The sequence below is a fragment of the Pochonia chlamydosporia genome, chromosome 1 (genome assembly GCF_001653235.2).
Source record: "Pochonia chlamydosporia 170 chromosome 1, whole genome shotgun sequence".
Lineage (NCBI taxonomy): Eukaryota > Fungi > Ascomycota > Sordariomycetes > Hypocreales > Clavicipitaceae > Pochonia > Pochonia chlamydosporia.
Genome location: NC_035790.1, coordinates 7,932,374 through 7,951,390, shown reverse-complemented (window position 1 = coordinate 7,951,390; position 19,017 = coordinate 7,932,374). Strand labels below are relative to the sequence as shown.

Here is a 19,017-nt window from a genome sequence, read left to right as displayed (position 1 = left end):
TTCTTCACTTTATAGTCAGGAAATGGATGCATGCTTGGCTCGTCACTTCAGAGTTCAGATGCTTCAGCCGTCGTTTCTAATAGTGCTAAATTTCAGTAAGGCGCTCGTAATTGAATTGCTTCCGCAAAGTATCTACATATCCCTCATGTCATATGTTCACACAGTCTGGTATCTACAGTTAATTCTCCTCTCCTGTCCCCGTCAAGCCACCTGCCAGTCCTTCCATTCTCCTGTTTAACAAATCATCCGTGCTCTTCAACTTAATCAGGCTCTTGTTCTTGCTCAGTATCCTCTTCTTCGGCTTCGATGTGCCACCATCGCTCTTCCCGTTCGGCACCAGCTCAGCCTTTTCTGCACCCCCAGACACAGTCGAGCTTCGTCCTCTATTTAGCTTGGTCATGCTAATCTCTAACGGTTTATCCTCGTCACCGCTGGACTCTGCCATGTGGTGTTGGTGATGCTGACGTTGCTGGTTATGGTATGCCACCCTATCGATGCGGGGAGAGAGAAGAGCCGGCCGTTGATGTTTAGTTCTCACATGCTCCGCGTCGAGGAAGAGCTGTTCGAACCAGACAACACAGCGGTCAAAGTGTTTCCACGCAGGCGGATAGATACCCGGGAATTGCATGAACCCGTGAGAGACACCGGGAATGAGCGCGACTTCAGCAGCCTCGGTGTCATCAAATGGGCGATTTTGCTCCCTTGCCAAAGCTTCTTTGGCGCGGCGCAGGCGGCCCGCAAAAATAACAGTGTCGTCCACCAGGGGATCTCGTTCACCGGTCATGAAGTAGGTTTTCGGAAACTTGGCAAGGAGTGATTCGGGCGCGAGAACGGGGCTTAACAGGTAGTCTTGCGAGAAGTCGGGCCGATTGTGTGGTCCAATATAAAGAATAATCATAGCTCGCATCATCTCGGGGGTCAGAACTCTGTCATTAAAATAGGAGATCATTGAGGACGTCGCGAGGCGGGTCTGCATGGGCTGCGAGTGATGAGACATGCTATCCTTTTTCTCCCCTCCATCTTTTGCCTTCTCCTTCTCCTTGTCCTTTTCCTTCGCCTTCTCCTTCTCCTTGCTAGGGGTTAGAGTCTGAGGGCCGCTGTGAGAGAACTGAGGCTGGCAGTCATGCGGGCTCCTGGGGAGGTTGGCACTTGATTCCGGGGGAGTGATTTCGTCTTCGTCTTCTGAGTGATGAGGTGTTCCTACCAGTTGATTGTATTGCATGCTCTTACGTCTGGCAATAGATCTATTAGTCTTGCGCATCTTTCGGTCTCTAATCAAGGACATTTGCTCGTCCGTCATCCAGTTTCCGATATTCATATCCAGTGCAGGATAGAAGCAAACCAAGCCATCCGGGGCTGGCAGGGATCCCCGGCCGCCAAATCTTCGAAACTCCCCGTTGCTGGTCTCGAGAATCATCAAGGTCGCAGAAACAGCCAAATTAGCTCCGGCACTGTCACCAGTTATAACAATTCGAGGCGTCTCCAAGCCTGACATGCCAATGCAGCGTCCTTTTGTATTGATAATGGCATCATACACGTCAAATATTTCGTTGACGGCGTAGGGGTAGGGAAATTCTGGTGCTTTCTTGTAGTCCAAACTGAGAATCGGCAGTCCGGATTTCGACGCCCAGGCAAGCAGCTTGTCATCGTTGCATCGGGGATCCATGGCGACAAAACCTCCGCCGGGAACATCCAGTACAAGTCTATTGTGATGCAGCAAGTCCGCCAACGGCCCGTCGTAGTACAGCCAGCCCATGACGGGCTCTTTGTAATCACTGTTTGCTGGTCGGGGAATGCGGATTTGCCTTGGCGGCCACCTTGTGAATCGGGGCCGCATCAGTCTCTGTAGAACGCTCAAATATGGCGTTGTGCCTTTATTCCAAGCAACACGCAGATGGTCAACGGTGATCATTCCTCGGACCTTGCGGACCTTTTCATCCGCACGTTCTGCCGCCACGAGGTAAAAGAGCGAGAAGAATATGCTCGCCAGGTCCCTGATCCACTTGACTTTGATCTTCATCGCCGTCCAGAATCCAGCATCCAACGCGGTTAAAACCCATGTTGCGCGGAAGTATGTAGTGTCGTACATGTTGGCCATCGGCTCTGGACTAGCCAGGCCAACGAGGGCGCTGAAGTTTCGAGCAGCATAAAGGTAGATGATCGTCAAGGCAGATATTTGCCATGCAGTAAGGCGCTTGGTGAAGAATTTGGAGATTGCTTGTGCCCCGGGAGGTCCATGTTTGTGTCCTCTAGAATGGGGTCAGTCACGGAACCATGGAATATCAAGCTGTGGCCCTTTCAGCCCACACATACCTGTACAAATAAAAGGACCATATGGATAGCACAGCCAAGACTTGAAGTCGCCTTGACTTTGAAGATGGTCGACCCAATACATGGTCTATCATGCTGATTCCGACTGGTTGTAGATTTGACGCTGTGGAGGGAGAGTCGATGCCGTCTGCAAACGAGTTGTTACATTCAGTGACATGTGAAAGTCCAGACCAGGATTGGGTATGGTTTGATCAACAAGCAACGAGAACACCGTTCATGATCTCAGGGTAGCGCTATTGCAGAATAGTGCTCAATTGATCAAACAAATGTAGAATCGAAGAATAAGGGTGAAGAATGTGAGACGGAGTTGTTTAGCTAGTGGCGTCGTACAATGGAATCCGAGACAATGGCTCAATGGCTCAACTGGTCAAAAGGCGGCTGGTAATGCTGGGTAACGAAGACAATGCAACTTGGCTCCAGTCTAGGATTTGTATTTCGAAACAGTCCAAACCAGGGACCATTAGCGACAACTCACGCGAAGACTGATTGCATGCCTTGCGCAGTCTAGTCTGGCCCGTGAATGGGCTCGTGACGCATTTCGCTGATGGCGCAGGGTGTGGGCTGCTGACGTCGTGGAAACTGGCACTTGCCCTTGCACTGGCATGTGAAAGTAGTCTGGTCTGGTCTGGTCTGTTGGTCAGTCGTGCTTTCCAGTTTGGTGTGCTTGGTCCGGGTTTGCCAGCAAGATTTGGGTGCCGGAAGCCGCCGCAGTTTCGTGGGGAAAGTGCGAGCCAAGGGTTGGCCAATCACGTCGATGGTATTGGCACATCTCAGTTTCCATGCCTCTGTCAAACGGAAGCTTGAGTTGCATCCAGATTGCAGAACACAATCCTTCATCCATCATGGGCTGAATTGTTGCAACGATGATTAAGTAAACCGGCCGGACATGGGTTCGCTGACAGCACAGCATCAGAAGCCATCATGATCATGCAGACCAAGTGCTGGACCACGTATTTAGGGTCCTGCATCTGGGGTCCTCGTGCCCCTCCACTTGAAATACGTCGCCCACACCTCATCAATTGGAAGTTCCCCATACGGAGCGCCAGCACATGCTTGTCTCGACCGTGAATGGGACATGGGACATACCACCAGAACTTTATGACGCTGGGAAGTAGATTCAATGGAATAGCTGAGACGCACTATGCGTTGTCCAGCTCGTCAGGGTAGAACGTGAGTGCGGAAATACTTGCCTAGAATCCATCGAGACATCACCGGTACCCTAGACTCGCAAACCTTGAAACCAGATTCCGAGTGCTTAAACATATCTAGCGATTCGACCTGTCAGAACTAATGCTCCATTATTTCCATAATAATTTAAAGATGACTTGAAAGTTCTCTGGGGTCTGGCGGGTCGACTGACAATGTGGTGAGTCCAAATCGCGCCGGTTGAGCTTGGTTTGCATCACAAACAGAATGTTCCATATCCACCAACTGTCAGCCGATGCGCCCCAAAATAGAGGGAAACAGGGCAGGATATCACTACCAACAAAATGCCAGCACAATGCTAGGAAACATGACTAAAGTAAAGCCCTCAGGACCCTGAATCGTCGCCTCGGTTGTCAAAGCAAACTTATTTGGGGGTGGCGGCGGTTCGCCCGCTTCCGCTCCGATCGGCTGAACCAAGCGCAAGACCAAGCACTTGACAGTCAAACCAAACAAAAGCAACCTTTGGCACTTGACATATCGTCATGTCTCCTCACTTCCACCCTCCCACCATCACTTTAACTTCTGCTTCATCAGCCTTTGCACACTACACGAGTTGTAATTAAAACATCGAGTTTCCAATGCGTTTCTCCTTCTCGAGCAGCTGACAACTGCATCCTACCTGGTTCAGCCCACTCCATTGGAACCCCGCGTTCATTCCGCCAAACTATGTCATTTGCTCAGGAAATCGGAAATCCCGTTCTCACTCCCGCCCAGGCTGTGGACCCCGAGCCCATTGCTGCGGGTTCGAGTTCACGCACAACCACCGAGACGGTAACTACTGACATCGTTCGAGATGCTGGCTCTGAGTCGAGCGATGAAGGGGTTCGGATGAGCCCTGCTGCCGCCAGGCGCTTCGCTCGTCGTAACATGAGGCGGACAGCCGCCACACCAGATCTCGTCACTAGCCTCGTCAGACCACCGTCTCCCGAAGCCTTTTACAACGCCCAAGATGCCAACGGACATGTTGTACAGCGCATGCCGAGGCCAGTCGCCATATTGTCGCAGCCATATGGTCGCCGGCACGCTGATGCTGGCCCCAACCGTAGGACCGGCCCTTTGCTGCCACCGCACCTTTGCTCTCTTGATATACCCAAAAAATACGGCGGCAGCTGCATATTCGACATGCACACCTTGACCTACGTCTCCGACCCCGATCCGAACTTACTCTGTCCGATATGTCACGATCCACTGGTCGATCCTGTTACAACGCCGTGTGACCATACATTCTGCTACAGGTGCCTGCGACGCAGTATAGCATCAAGTCCATCAGGTACAGCCTGTCCCATTGATCGCGAGCTCCTATTGTGGGTGGACTGCTTCAGTGCGGCTAGGCTTGTCCGCACACAGCTCAACTGCTTGATTGTCAAATGCCCCAACCAAGGACGAGGTTGCGAAAGAGAACTGCGGCGTGAAAACGTCGAGAAACACGCCACTACGGAATGCCGCTTCCGGGAATTTACATGCCCTGATACTACGTGTGACAAGAAGCTGCGTGCCAAACCCAAGGATGATGAGTGCCACCACAAGGAAGTGGATTGCGACATGTGCGATGATAAGGTGGAAGAAACAGACAAGGAGCTGCATTTGCTCTCTTGCCCCCAGGCCAAGACGAGATGTCAGGCCTGCTGGCAACTGGTTTGTCGTTCGCAGATGGACTCGCATCACGACCTGGAGTGTGATGGGATAGAAGTTGGCTGCCCTTATGAAGACTTGGGTTGTCCAGTTAGGACAATACGCGGAGAAATCGGGGCACATTCATTTACATGCGCCTTTCACCCGGAAACACCATCGGGCGTTGTTATCCGTAATCAACGAGAAATCATCCAGTCGTATAGCGATCTGACAAGCCAGTTCCGAGACATGCAGCTTCGCCAAGATGAAACGGCAAAACGGATCGACGAAGCTTTGGCAGATGGCCGGAAGCATGGCGAAGGTGGAAGCGGCCGGAACGACTCAGTTTTTAATGACAACCGAACTATGCAGGACCTGGACGCCGGCTTCGAAGAAGTGCATCAGAACTTGACCCATCTCGAGGCTAGGCAGAGTATGTGGACATTGAATCAAGTGATGCCGATACGCGAGGAGGTCACAGAGCTACGGAACAACATTAACATGATACGCATGCATGTGAACTGGCTTTTGAATCGGAGTCGCGAAGAAGGACGTATTAGAGCAGCGAACACGACAGGGCCAACGACGGGTATTCGTCGTGACAGTTCAGGTGATGGGCCACCCATCTTACCCGAGAGGCGGAGATCATCAAGTGCTGATATGGACGTACCTCGACTCTGAGGCGGGATTATTAAACAATGTTAGAGGGGGGATGTACAGTACAAGCAATGGATACCCTAGGTCTGAGATGGACAACAAAAAGGACAACAAAAAGGACGGCAAATACAAAGCTGCATGATGTATGAGTAGCATAAGAATGAAGCGCGACGCGAAAACGGAAACGCGGATATACATGGGCATTCAAGGCTAGTAATATAAAGAATATTTGTGATAGCTGGCGTGGCCAAAGTCTAACGCAACAATGCAACATGCCAGCATTGACGTTCTATAATAACTCGTGAGATTTGGCTGGCGCAGGGACCAGAATGAGTGGTACATCGGCAAACTTAAGGATGGTAGAGTAGTAGGAGTGCTGTAAGGGAAGAACAGGCACTATCATCGTAGGTATATAGTAAGCGGCATGTATGTGTGAGGGATCAATTGATGTCTGGTTGTTTGAGTGGCCCCAGCGCCGGTGCGGAGTTTTGGAGATGATTGAGGTGGTGCTCGCGGAGTTTATGATGAGAGGATTTGGAAGGAACAAAGACCGAAATCAAAATCTCACGGCCAATTGGACAACAGATGACACCTGACATCGAATGATTAAAGTGCCAAATCAACTCAAATTGTAGGCATGGAGCTTGATTGACGACTGGAGTGGGCATAGAGGCGAGTGAAGCTGATGGTTGACAGGGCACTGCCTGGAAGTTCAGTGACAGACGGAACAAAGCACCAGACCAGACTTGAGTAGCCAGCCGCTTCGTGTTGGTGCATGTAGTGTACTGTAGAACAGCGCAGCGCCAAAATAGTGCCTCATGTATCAGACTGGAGTGTTCGTGGGAGGAATGTCCGGCGCATTTGATGTCAAGTCTGGGCCAGACGGACTTTAAACTGCCAGGCACCAGACCAACCGGAGCTTGAGTGTCCGTGCTGGTTGAAGTCACCATTGAAGCTCCCCTGCCCCACTTCCACTTGGCACCTCCGATTCCGAGCTGGCTGCGTTTGTTCTGCTATGCTGGTGCTGGTGGTGAAAGCCGCGGCGGGGCTCTTTTGGATTCCATAATCATCGAGCTGGAGCCTCCATGTCCATGTCCATTTGATGCTGGGTCTACAATTAGTTATCGACGTCAGCCTTGCCATCCCGTTTGTTCTAGTTTGTTTCCAGACAAACCCAGTCTTCCTTTCAACTCTTGCACCCACACATCACATTTAGACCTCCTGCCTCCTCTCTGATCTGTCTTGCACAATTCCACAAGGAGAGCATTGGACGTCGCCATCATCATCATGGATCCCAACGAACAACCTCCCCAGAGCGGGCCAGACGATACCCCAGATAAAGATCATGCAAGTCTCAAATCCTCATATTCAACAATTAATACTGCACCTGTTGATATCCTATGCTACATGGACTCAGATTTCTAACTAACACTTTACATATATAGATGCGAGCACGCCGTATCGCCATGCTGAGCAACATAGCGCGCAAACCCAACGAGTCGTCCGACCAAGCTTCGGCTTCCTCGTCATCAACACCAGCACCCAAACCACAAGCTTCCGAGCCCGCTGCCCCTAAGAAACCAACAATCAACGTGACGCCGGCTGCGAAGCCAGCACAGTCGAGCCCAAATCCCTTCACACAACTTGGTGTACAAAACACCAAGGCAGCTGGAGACGAATCGAGCTCTACAGGTACTTCCCGTCCTTCTCGCAAACGGTCCGCACCTGATGTTGACGACGCCGATTCAGCATCCGCCCCCCGTAAACCAACTCCGCAACCAGCCCAGCAGCAGCAACAGCAAAAAACAGAGACCGACGAGGACTATGCACATCGTGTGCTGTCACAAATCTTCCGTGTTTCCGTTGATCCACACCACATGACCAACCCGCAAGGTCAACGCTTGGTCTTCCTGCCCAGCTTGAACCAAGAGCTAAACGATTCGGGAGAAGCGTTGAAGTTGTCCATCGGCACCTTGGATCAAGCCATAATAGAGGCTTGTAGCAACTGGGCCTTGAATAAGCCTCTTTTTGAGTATCTGCTGCCGTGTTGGAAACGAGCCGTCAAGGCTTCCACCACTGCTGCCAAGAATGTTACGCCATCAAGGCAAGAGATTCTAGAAGAGGCCAAGAGGCTTTGTATGAGCAATTGTCTGTTTGCCTTGACCATGCCGGCACTTTATGGGTTCGTGGGATTCAACGTGACATGGGGAGGATCAATCCCGTCGTGTTTAGCTTTGGACTGACACCTTTGTAGGCGAGACCCGAATCCCCAACATGATACGTTGGTGCCATATTTGTTAAAGGGTATTCAGGATGATGGTGGCCTTTGCTTTGACTTCATCAGAGAAGCTACAAAGCGTTTTGACGACGATGAAGCCTTTCCTGCTCTCTTTAATGATGCCATGGTTAACATAAGCTCTCAGCTCTCTGCCTTGTCACTGGGTGATGATTATAAGCCCTATGTTCAGGTTGGTGTCCCCCTCTCTTCACTTGCGTTAATAGGTGGCACTGCAGGCTAAGCTGTTTTATCCAGGCCCTTCTCATATATACTCGTTTTCCAATCCTCATCACCAATCTCGCCCAACATCCTTGCTTCAACATGGCGCAATCTGCGCATAATATTGAGAGACACACTATTTTAGGCCCCTTCTTCCGCATCTCTCCCCTCCAACCGGACGCTATCAAGAGCTACTTCCCCGGAGCACGATCTCTTGATAAAGTTCGAATCGCCAACGCTCAAGAATCATTAAGAATAGTTCTGAGAGCGCATCAAGACGACTTGTTCGTAATCGCAAATGCCTTTATCCGTGCTGGCCCTGACACGAGGAGTCGGACGCTCGACTGGTTTGCGTACATCATGAACACGAACCACAAGCGAAGAGCCATGCAGGTTGACCCTAGAGAAGTTGCCTCAGATGGTTTCATGCTCAATGTGACGACCATCATGGACCGATTTTGCGAACCTTTCATGGATAACGACTTTAGCAAGGTGGACAAGATTGATGCGCGCTACTTCAGGAGGCAACCACGCGTTGACATCACAGATGAGACCAAGCTAAATGCGGATCAAGCCACCGCCGATAAATACTACTCCGAAAAGGTCGAAGGAGACTCCAACTTCATATCGGAGGCTTTTTTCCTCACACTAGCAGCGCATCATTATGGAAGCGAAGCCCTGAATTCACAGCTCAAGAACCTGGATCGTGAGATTAAGTACCTGGACAAGCACATCAAAGCAATGGAGGCTGAACGCCCTAAACTGATCAATTCCCCCCAACTTCGACTGTTTGAGGAAACCTTGAAACGACACACGAACGTATTGGAGAAGACGATTGCACTGAAGTATTCAATAGAGGGCGCATTGCTCGACGAGAGGATGCAGAGCACGTCACTACGGTTCATGCGCTACGTAGCCGTTTGGCTCCTACGGCTGGCCACAGGCTCCAATTATAAACCTGGCCTAGAGTCTCAAATGATCAAGTAAGTCCAAGTGGTGGCTTGGCAACACGATTTTCTTGGCTATTTTGCTAACGAGAGACAAAGATTACCCTTATCCGAGGACAACTCGGAGGTGTTTGCCTGTCTCCCCGAATATACCTTGCAAAATATCGTAGACAATTTCAAGTTTGTCTTTAGGTGCGTTTGTCAACGTTTTGGATACCTGAGGCTGTATGCTGATATGAGTGCGTAGATTCCTGCCAAAAATTCTCCCAAGTGCTGTTGGCGAGGAAATGATTGCATTGTGTATCACTTTTCTTCGATCATCTGAATTTATCAAGAACCCGTACCTCAAATCCTCTCTAGTTTCACTATTATTCTACGGGACATGGCCGTTTATGCACCTGAAAAAGGGAGTCTTGGGCGACCAGCTGATGGCACTCCCATTCGCTAACGAGTATCTCCTGCACTCCCTGATGAAGTTTTATATTGAATGCGAGTCTACCGGGGCCAACACTGCCTTTTATGACAAATTTAACATTCGATATGAAATCTTCCAGGTTATCAAGTGCGTTTGGAGCAACGATGTTTACAAACAGCAGCTGACGCGGGAAAGCAAGTATGTATAAACTTAACAAGAAAGACAAAAGCAAAACATACTAACGACACACCCAAGGACTAACCGCGATTTCTTCGTACAATTTGTAAACATGTTGCTCAACGATGCCACCTATGTCTTGGATGAGGCTTTTACTAAGTTCCCCAAGATCAGAAGTCTCGAGCGAGAACTCGAGAACCCTTCACTCTCAGCCGAGGACCGGCAAAAGAAGGAAGAGGAGCTGCAAACACTGGGTGGTCAGGCTACCTCGTACATGCAGCTTGCCAACGAAACCTTGGAGATGATGAAGTTGTTTACCAAAGCCCTTAGTGACTCCTTTACCATGCCTGAAATCGTCTCCCGATTAGCGAGCATGTTGAACTACAACCTGGAGACATTGGCCGGGAAAAAGGCTGCAGCAGAGCTATCCGTCTCTAACAAGGACAAATACCATTTCCGTCCCATCCAACTGATTTCCGACTTTGTCGACATATACCTCCACCTCGGCTACTCAAAAGTCTTTGTGGATGCCGTCGCAGCAGATGGTCGATCCTATAAACCCGAAGTGCTCGACCGTGTCACCCGTATTCTATCCTCCAAGAATGCCAAAGACCCCGCCGAATTAGCAAGGTGGGAAAAAGTTAAAACCATGTTTGCGGATGCCAAACTCGAACTGGACCAGGCAGAGCTTGATCTGGGCGATATCCCGGCTGAGTTTGAGGATCCCATCATGGGTGAACTGATGAAGGACCCCGTGCTTCTACCTAGCCGTCACATTGTAGATAGATCGACTATTGTGCAGCATTTACTGAGCGACGCCAAGGATCCGTTTACACGACAGCCCATGACCATTGATGATGCTATTCCGCAGGCGGATCTGAAGGAGAGGATTGATAGATGGAGAGAGGAAAGGATCAAGATTGCAAAGGACAAGGTTGCTGCTACTGCTGGCAGCGGGGAGGAGCAGCAAATGGATACTTCGGAGGGTTAAGTGGCGTGTATAGACCTGGACGGCTGTCGTCATGGCAGACTTACGAATACACTTGTTATGATGTCTTTCTTGTCATGGGCTTGGGCTGGATATGGAGTACCGAGTACTGGCATTTACAATTGCAAAATGAAAGGGTCTGTTGGAGTCGATGTTGTTGGATTATATTGCCAATATTGGAAACACTATTGCTAGCTACACAGACCTAGAACCTCTCAGGCAATTCGGACAAAGAAGGTGGTTGTCGAGGTGGATTATAGACTTGCTTCACATTACTTGTCACATTGTGTGATATAGGTCCTGCCTGCCCCTTGTGACGGCCTGAGGACGGGCACTTGGCAAACTAAGCTGTATCTGCTCATTTACCTACCTGCAGGGGTCACTTGTTGTTATGGGCAGTTCTAAAGGTGTATAGATATGTACTCAATGTCATGATGCAGTGAATATGTATTATGAGACACTACAGACTATTTAGTCTGCGTCTGCAGATATGTTTAAACCTGCTGTAAGATAAATATGGGTATCATGTTGAATTCATCCATCGTATAAATCGTCCACGCCACCAAGCCATGTCCCCTTTACGGCTGTATTTCCACCCAACTGCTGCGCATACTATTCACAACAGCATGGATCTATTCTTCAGGGCGTCGGTTCAGGTCTCAGCCGCAAAAGCTGCCAAGACGGAATCCAACTCCCTTGTGATTTCGTCCTTTCGCTCACTGCTGCACCAGCTTCCCGCCACGGCACCCCTGACAATCCAATCCCAGTCCTGGACGGTAAGGTGAAACGTCTCTTGTACTCTGCAGTACACGTCTTGTATGTACGCTCCAAAGTAGGCGGGGTCGTCGCTGTTCAAACTAAAACGCACGCCAGCCTCGAGAAATTTCTTGACGGGTGCGTCCTCGAGTTTCGGGAGGTTGCACAAGACGACGTTGGACCAGGGACAAAAGGTGAGTAAGGTTTTGGACGTGGCCAGGTGGTTGAGCAGGTCTGGATCCTGAGCTGATGCGAGGCCGTGATCGATTCTCTCGACGTTGAGCTGGGAGAGGGCTTCGGTGACGAATCCGGGACCGGCTTCCTCACCGGCATGTGTAGTGAGGTGCGTGCCTGTGGCGGCAACGCGGGTGTAGATATCGCGGAAGAGGTGTGGAGGGAAGTTCTTCTCGCTGGATACCATGCCGAAGCCGATGAGGGTTCCGTCAGTGAAGTGGCCTTTTGAGAGGACCGTGTCGACGAGGGCGTGGGAGTCGGAGATGGGTAGGTGGCGAAGTATGCAGACAATGTACTCGACCGTCATGTTGAACTCCTTTTGAGCTCGTTGCTTGGCTGCCAGGAGGCCCTCCATGACGGTATCGTAGGATACACCCCGGCAGGTGTGTGCCTGCGGATCGAAGAATACTTCTGCATGGCGGACTTTTTGACTCGCAGCTTTGGTGAAGTACTCCCAGGCCAGGGTCTCAAAGTCTTGCGCGGTGATGAGGACGCTCATCCCCAGGTAATAGTAGTGGAGGAAGTCATCGAGGCTGGTGAAGCGCTGGTATCGCGCTACCAGCGTCTCAGACGATGTATACACGGGATCCGGAGGTAATGGGATATTGTTCTTGGAAGCTAGGGAAAAGAGCAGGGCCGGCTCAAGAGTTCCCTCAATGTGTAAGTGCTGCTCGACCTTGGGGATGGCGGTGAGGAGATTGTGGAGTTTAGATTGACACATGTCGAGGATTCAGTCTTTTTGATATTTCACCTCGTTTGTACTTGCATTTGCTGAGCGGCAAAAGGTTGCAATATCATGCGTGTGACGTCAACTTGCAACCGGCATTTAGATCTGTCAGAAACCCACGCCTTGGTACTGCACGTTTTGGCCCCTGATCGTCCCGGGTTGGAAAGCCTACAGCAGCACCAGTAGTGGTAACAAGCGGCAAACCTTTCAAATCGAAAACCTTTGAATGTTATTTAGTTCTGCCTTCCCCTCCCGACTCCGCTGTGTGTGTTCAGTGCAAAAAGTCACTGCTGTGCCGTTCGGTGGTCAATTTCGGAGCTCTCCGAGAGTGAACTATTCGTCGGCGGGTTGCGGACTGCCTGCCAGCAACATTGAATGTGTTGACTTTTTTGACTAGCCTGGCTTGATCTGCTTGGCCATGATCTCGACACGCTCACACACTACGGAGTCCTCTGACACACAGTCTTTGGCCACCAGATCACCCAGATTGCCTCGGTAGACGCAAGAGCTTGCCACAAAAGCCAAGCACTGTCGATCGCCATTGACTTTTCCGTCCGAAGGGGAGCACGCGCAGTAGTCTCTGAAGCGGGCTGAGCGCCATGCAAGCCATTCTGTCATTGCTCTATCGCCCGCCACTTGTGCCATGGAGAGCGGATATTGCCATCGGATGAGGTGGTAGGCTTGGCAAAGCCCGCCTGGTCAATAAATTGCACCAGATGATCCTCATGTAAGGTTTTCGGTTAATCTCACCGATCAATGCTTTGTTATGGCACGCCATTTTGCACCTGTGGAAGGACGCCGCCGCCCCGAACTGCACAATCCTCCGATTGTCCCTTCAGAAGTAAATGACCATTTAGGGGAGCCGTACCGAGTGTACAGTAAATTTCCCCTTGCCACTCGTTTTCATGATTTGACAGCCACTTCCCCACTGCCTTGGGCTTGTTGTCCAACGTCAACCCGAGGACGTGGTCGTGGGAAAGCCATAGCTTTGAACGGCTTGTTGGATGTAGATTGTGAAAGCCTCCTCCTGGGAACATTGACACAAGTCATACGCCCTTTCCCCCCGGCTTCATTCCACGGTGGCTATCTCGGCACGGCAAACTGAACAGTGTGGCAGGGAACTGTAGTCTTTTGTTTTGTGGCTGACAGTCCAGCCTCAAAGCGTTGAATGTTCCCATTACCATCAAGGGTAAGTGACCGAATAGGGCCGCCGCCATGCAGCAATTTGTTAGACTCCTCATGTACTCCGCATGTAAAGAAGCGTCCTATGCAAATTGTCCCAGGTGCTTGCACCATTTACCTGTCCCAAGGGACGAAAGTGGCACATCCTCTTACAGCCTTGTAGGCATGGTGATCAGCAGAGATCTCAGGAGGTGAACTCTGTTGTGGCGAGAAACGTGTTGCTGATTCGAAAGGGCCACACAAACCAGACATGCCTCGGGGACTCGGCTCACGATTCAAGCGAGCAGGAGGGTCAACGTGAGACTGGATGGTAGCTTCTCTGGAAAAACCGGGTCAACGAGCCAAGGCCGTGGCCGAGAAAACCAGAACACAAGCTCAAGTGCCAAGCAATGCATCTGCATCTACTATCCTGACGGTTTTCTTCGGCGGGGGTCGTCCTGTGGGCTGCCTGGATCCCATAACCCTGGCAAGGATGAATGAAAGAAGTCCCCGCAGCAAGCCACTTCCACACCCATGCCATGCCATACCATGCCATGTTCCATCCGTCTTTGAAGTGCGTAATCCCTTTCGCCCCTCTCATCGTGTCCAAATCAAATGGCGGTCCACTGCATGGCATGGCTGCCACAAGCTGTCACAAGCGGCCTCAAGGGACCGATGGTCGGTTGAAGGAACATCTCCCAGTGGACCAATAATTAGCACAAATGGTAAACCTGGAAGCATCTCAATGAACTTGGTCTGATTTGTGCGAGTACGAGCTTGCCAACCGCCCCCAGACCAGCTTTGTCCCAGTTGGGAAACCTCTCCCGTTCCGCAAGATGACCATGACCATGGACCTGTTCTTTTTCCAGAGCAGAGCCTCCTTGGCCTTAATCCAACGTCAATGAAACTGTGCTGTGAGGCTCGGAAACACCCGTTTTTTTTTGCCACACCCTAGCACTACGTCAATCGACCTCCTCACACCAGTACCCGCACAATGGTGCAGGTGGGGTGAAACGAAAATGCTCGGAGTATTCGCCGTGTCACTATTGCGGAGATGAAGGCAGACCTGCAGAGCCGTTGGGGAGCCTCTTGCGATAATTAGTTCATTGCCCAGTGAAAGGCGATTCATGTGAGATCGACGAAGCTAGGAAGACAATGTGACTTGGTGATAATCTTGATGCTAGAGCCAAGACCGAGCCAACTTTTGCGGTCCAAAATCCCATTGTTTTATGGAATCCGGCTGTTGTGTTCGAGTCTGAAGAATGTCGGAGATCCGACACATATTCGTTCTAATTTCACGCTCGAAAGATATCTAATAAGTACCTGCTGTCATTCACAGGTGCTTCGCAATGACTGGGCCAGTAATCGCAGGTCATGAGACTGGATCAGATACGGAGTACTGAGTACGGAGTACAGGCACAAGAGATGCTGGTTGTGTCGACCACATCGAACGGGTCAGACCCAATCTGAGTGCTTGGTGCCAATACCGACGATTAGGAAGAAGGGGCGGCAACAGTTGCTTGTTGATCTGGTCTTCGTTTCCTGGTTCGGTTTGCTTGCCAGCCAGGAGGAGCAAGGCATGAGTGTGCCAATTTGGAACTGGATGCCAGTCGCTAGCTTCACTGGTTCACGGCCTGTGTTTTGTGGATGGCAACTCCAGCATCATGGGCGCCGCCATGATGGCCACGAGGAACCCCCTGTGCTGTTGGCTCACTGGTTCAAAACGTCATCCAAGCCAAGCAAGACTCTGGAACAGCGGGAGTTATCCCTCGAAGCCGACCCATGGCGGCGCTGCTCCACCATTGTCTTTAGCCAGCCATCTTCTGGAGTCGTTGTGGAGGATGTTCCTTAAGCCACGACCTCAAAAATCTGTGGGCTGCTTGGATGCGACGGACGGCACAAGCAGGGAATGAGATTGGCTCACAAGCTCACATTTCAATTTGATCACCAGTCTGTGTGTTCAACACTGTTAGCGCCAGAACCCTTTAGTTCAGCTTTCGGGAGAAAGTGCCCGTTACCGGCATGTGCGCCATCGGAACAAAAACAACGCAGCTCCAACACATTGTCTTTTACAGGTGGTACATTGAACTGACCTAATGGGTGGACTAGTTTTAGGACCTGGTGCTGGACATTCCTTGAGGAAACTCTCTGGTTATATTTGCGTGTAGTATAGTGCGAAGGCGTTCTGCCGTCAAGTCCGAAAGGGTCGGGATGTGGGCAGACTTGTGCCACTCTGTGGCCGTTGTCAGGACCCCAGCTCTTTGCAGTCTGGTATCTCGGAGGACTCACTAGCATGAGATCCGTGGTCAATTGTGGAGTTGCACTGCCTTTGGATTGCACCACGACATCAAATTGCAGGCAGGCTTGTCTGGCGAAACCAGGGTGCTCTGGCTAATTTCAACAACCAATCCCCACACCTCCGGATGTTTCCACTGGTGAAATGGCTGCCGGCAGTTCCTATCTACTGTATGAACACTCACACAGCGAGCACAACAACTCAGATATCAGGGGGTGGATGATTGGGGTAGGCTGGCTCCGACTGACATGGATCTGGGGAGCAATCGGCAAACTGGCCGAGTGAGGACTCCTGCCGTACCTTGCCTCTTCAAAGCAACATGAAGGTAGCATTACCGTTACCGGCGGAGAACGGGTAGCCTATTTTGCTTTCGCTTTCGAGTTTTTATAAACTCGGCACATTGGCTCTCTATTGTACGATACCAAAGTCGGCCAGATAAGGATCGTAGCCGTGGGCTGGTGCTGGAAACCCAAGAGTTGATATCCTCGTGCCTAGGAAACAATTGTCGGAAATGTGGCTACTCCGTATTCTAGTGGAGAAGAACACCACCCAGTGTACTCCGTATGGCGTCACCGATGAAGTTCAGCAAGTTAATATTTCTTTGTCTTTGTCCTGGGCAACATCGTCAGTCAGTTATGTTTCCCAGCTGGCAAGCCACAAACCGTTGAGACGGAAGATCTGCATGCCTCTCAAGGACATATCGGCAACGTGTCATGAAGGAAAAATAAAGTCAAAGGTAAAATCGTCCTGAACGCTGAAAGATGACACTCAAAGCCAACAAACACCATTGCACAGCCAAGACAACAAGTGACAGTTCTCCTCATCATTGTGAACTGCAACCTCAGGGTCACCGAAATCCCTGTGTGTGCCTCAACCTCCTTCCTAAGCTAATTAGTGCTCTCTCCACTCGCACATATAACATGAAGCAGTTGCGCCTACCACATATCACGTTCATGTGTTGGTTGCCTCCGACAAGGGCTGTTGGGTGGACTAGCTTGGCTTGGTCGAGAAGTGAATTGAACAAGTTTGTTTGTGGTTGCGGGCCGGGCGTGTGTCACGTTGTTTGTCCCAATCTCTTAGCTGCATCCTTGCTGGCGCCAAGACCAAATTTGACTGGGGGTGAGCATCATTGCAGAGTGGTGCTCTGGAAACTGGCAGGGCCGAATTTTCACAGTTGCACTGATGGCTCGGGTAAAGTGGGTGTCGAAATCTTGCGTTGCACTGAATTACAACAGGAAATGCGGACATCGAAGGGCCTGGAGATTCTGGAAACCGTTTTGTCCAACCTTGGAGACCAGCGCCCGGGATGGAGTCGCGCCCGCTTGTGCCCACCCTCAGCCGCCACGCCGGCGTTTCGGCCCAGATGCTCTGTCAAACAGTGCCAACCAACCTGCATCAGGGTTGGAGACGTAAATTGCAGTTTTGAGCAAGCTCGACATGTTAATGTCGAGGCCAAAGGTCCGGCGAACAAATCTTCCAACACATGTGAGATTCGTGGCTTTCAAAGCACTCGATAGAACTCGCTTGTTAATCCTCCGCGCCGTTTGACCATTGTGACACACATTCCGAGGCCTGTGCATCCTGCAATGCAACTCCTAAAATAGCACCTCCTGGTTATCCGCTCAATATAGTCCTAGCCTTTGTCGGATGATTTTAGTTTGGGTTGTCGAAGCTCCGGTCTCTGATATTGCTGGGTTGGATTTCCCCTTGCAAACCGCCATGTAGCTGGATGACGAACTATTGCAAGTGAGATGGTATTTTAGTTTTGATTGGCAAGAAATGAGTCCCGGCCCTGTCTGATTCATGAACCCAGCATTCAACAATGTGCGATTCACCATTTGCTAGATGAAGGCAGAAAGACGTCTTTGTGCCCACTTCACGGACCCTGATGTGCAATGGCTGCTGGTGAAGGAAGGCAAATGTGGCTTAATTGGCAAGTTTGGGGCAATTAAAAATTGATGATTCGCAGAATTCGCAATCGATTTGGACCAGGACCAGTGGTGGACGACTTCGTCGGCTTAGCTTTGGCTGACTTTGATGGTCGACCGACCTTCCTTTTCCGACTCGCTATTTTAGACTAGATCGTCGCAGAGGGTGAGAGGGGCCAATGTGGGATATTGCAACCCCGAAAACCTAGCTGCATATTTTATTTCAGTCGTTGACAAAGTGTTCTGTAACTGCTCCGTATAGCCCGGTGGACCACGAGCAACCAGGGAATCTGTTGAGCATTCCAGCATGCAGAAAGCATGGCGGCCTCCATGGATACACATTCGAAACTTCTTACAACGGCCCGCAAAGAGACAGCTCGCGCTCCTCTGATGATAGGGAAGTGGCCAAAAGCGCGTTCGAAGCTGGAGTTTCATGGCGCGACAGAAGTTGTGAAATTTCGGTAAACCGTACGAAGTAGTGTCAATTGGGTTTCCCGGATGTCGTGATCAACTACACGTGGAGGGATCTCGGACAGCTGAGCCGGAACTCGTTGGGAGTGTCGAAACGTTTGGACAAACTGTCACAGTCATTTATAGCCTATCGTGCCCTGTGCTGCGTGCTCTGTGCAATAATCACACGAACTTTTGCTCCTGACGACCGGTCTATCTGCATGTAAGTGTGGTGTGCTGTGCAAGTGTGCCGTGGCACTCTTGATTTGACCATCATGTTGAACCAAATGGCCGTGTGGCCGTTTCTGATGGGTTGTTCAAATTGTCAACGATCAGTGAGTGGGTTGGACTGTCCACGGCAACATCTCGTTCCGAGGTACCCTGGTTGGCATCAATAACACTCAAGCTCTCATATATCACATTTGCAAGTCGCCAACGTGCAGTGCTAATGTTAGCCTCGGATGGTTTAACCGACTGCGGCTTCAGTCGCGGAGAGGGTGGACTGTGCTTGTCTCTGGTGGCCAGAACCCTGGCCCAAACCCTGGCTAAATTAATGTTTCTGGGCAACCTGGTACTGTAACAGTTCGTTCGGTCAGTCAGCCTAGACGGAGTACAAAAAAGGGGTTTCGGCTCACC

At 50.7% G+C, this 19,017-nt stretch overlaps 6 protein-coding genes across 6 annotated transcripts; 2 read left to right on the top strand and 4 right to left on the bottom strand.

Moving 5' to 3' along the window:
* Positions 1-178: 178 nt before the first annotated feature.
* On the bottom strand, positions 179-2,405 carry VFPPC_02102 (lipase; the record flags this gene model as incomplete). Its single annotated transcript, XM_018281811.1, has 2 exons — positions 179-2,249; positions 2,314-2,405. 2 exons carry the CDS (start codon positions 2,403-2,405, stop codon positions 179-181), a joined length of 2,163 nt encoding a protein of 720 aa, XP_018138889.1.
* Positions 2,406-4,203: 1,798 nt separating this feature from the next.
* On the top strand, positions 4,204-5,829 carry VFPPC_13204 (TRAF-like signal transducer; the record flags this gene model as incomplete). Its single annotated transcript, XM_018290981.1, has 1 exon — positions 4,204-5,829. One exon carries the CDS (start codon positions 4,204-4,206, stop codon positions 5,827-5,829), a length of 1,626 nt encoding a protein of 541 aa, XP_018138887.1.
* A 1,263-nt stretch (positions 5,830-7,092) lies between these two features.
* On the top strand, positions 7,093-10,832 carry VFPPC_02100 (ubiquitin conjugation factor E4; the record flags this gene model as incomplete). The annotated part of the gene is made up of 7 exons (XM_018281809.1): positions 7,093-7,194; positions 7,251-7,987; positions 8,060-8,273; positions 8,339-9,285; positions 9,349-9,441; positions 9,497-9,862; positions 9,920-10,832. 7 exons carry the CDS (start codon positions 7,093-7,095, stop codon positions 10,830-10,832), a joined length of 3,372 nt encoding a protein of 1,123 aa, XP_018138886.1.
* A 649-nt stretch (positions 10,833-11,481) lies between these two features.
* Positions 11,482-12,540, bottom strand: VFPPC_02099 (adenosine deaminase; the record flags this gene model as incomplete). Its single annotated transcript, XM_018281808.1, has 1 exon — positions 11,482-12,540. The coding sequence occupies one exon, from the start codon at positions 12,538-12,540 to the stop codon at positions 11,482-11,484; it is 1,059 nt and encodes a 352-aa protein (XP_018138885.1).
* A 2,065-nt stretch (positions 12,541-14,605) lies between these two features.
* Positions 14,606-14,836, bottom strand: VFPPC_18161 (hypothetical protein; the record flags this gene model as incomplete). The annotated part of the gene is made up of 1 exon (XM_018281807.2): positions 14,606-14,836. One exon carries the CDS (start codon positions 14,834-14,836, stop codon positions 14,606-14,608), a length of 231 nt encoding a protein of 76 aa, XP_018138884.2.
* Positions 14,837-17,625: 2,789 nt separating this feature from the next.
* VFPPC_18162 (hypothetical protein) lies at positions 17,626-17,841 on the bottom strand (the record flags this gene model as incomplete). Its single annotated transcript, XM_022429815.1, has 1 exon — positions 17,626-17,841. One exon carries the CDS (start codon positions 17,839-17,841, stop codon positions 17,626-17,628), a length of 216 nt encoding a protein of 71 aa, XP_022286038.1.
* Between the last annotated feature and the right edge of the window lie 1,176 nt (positions 17,842-19,017).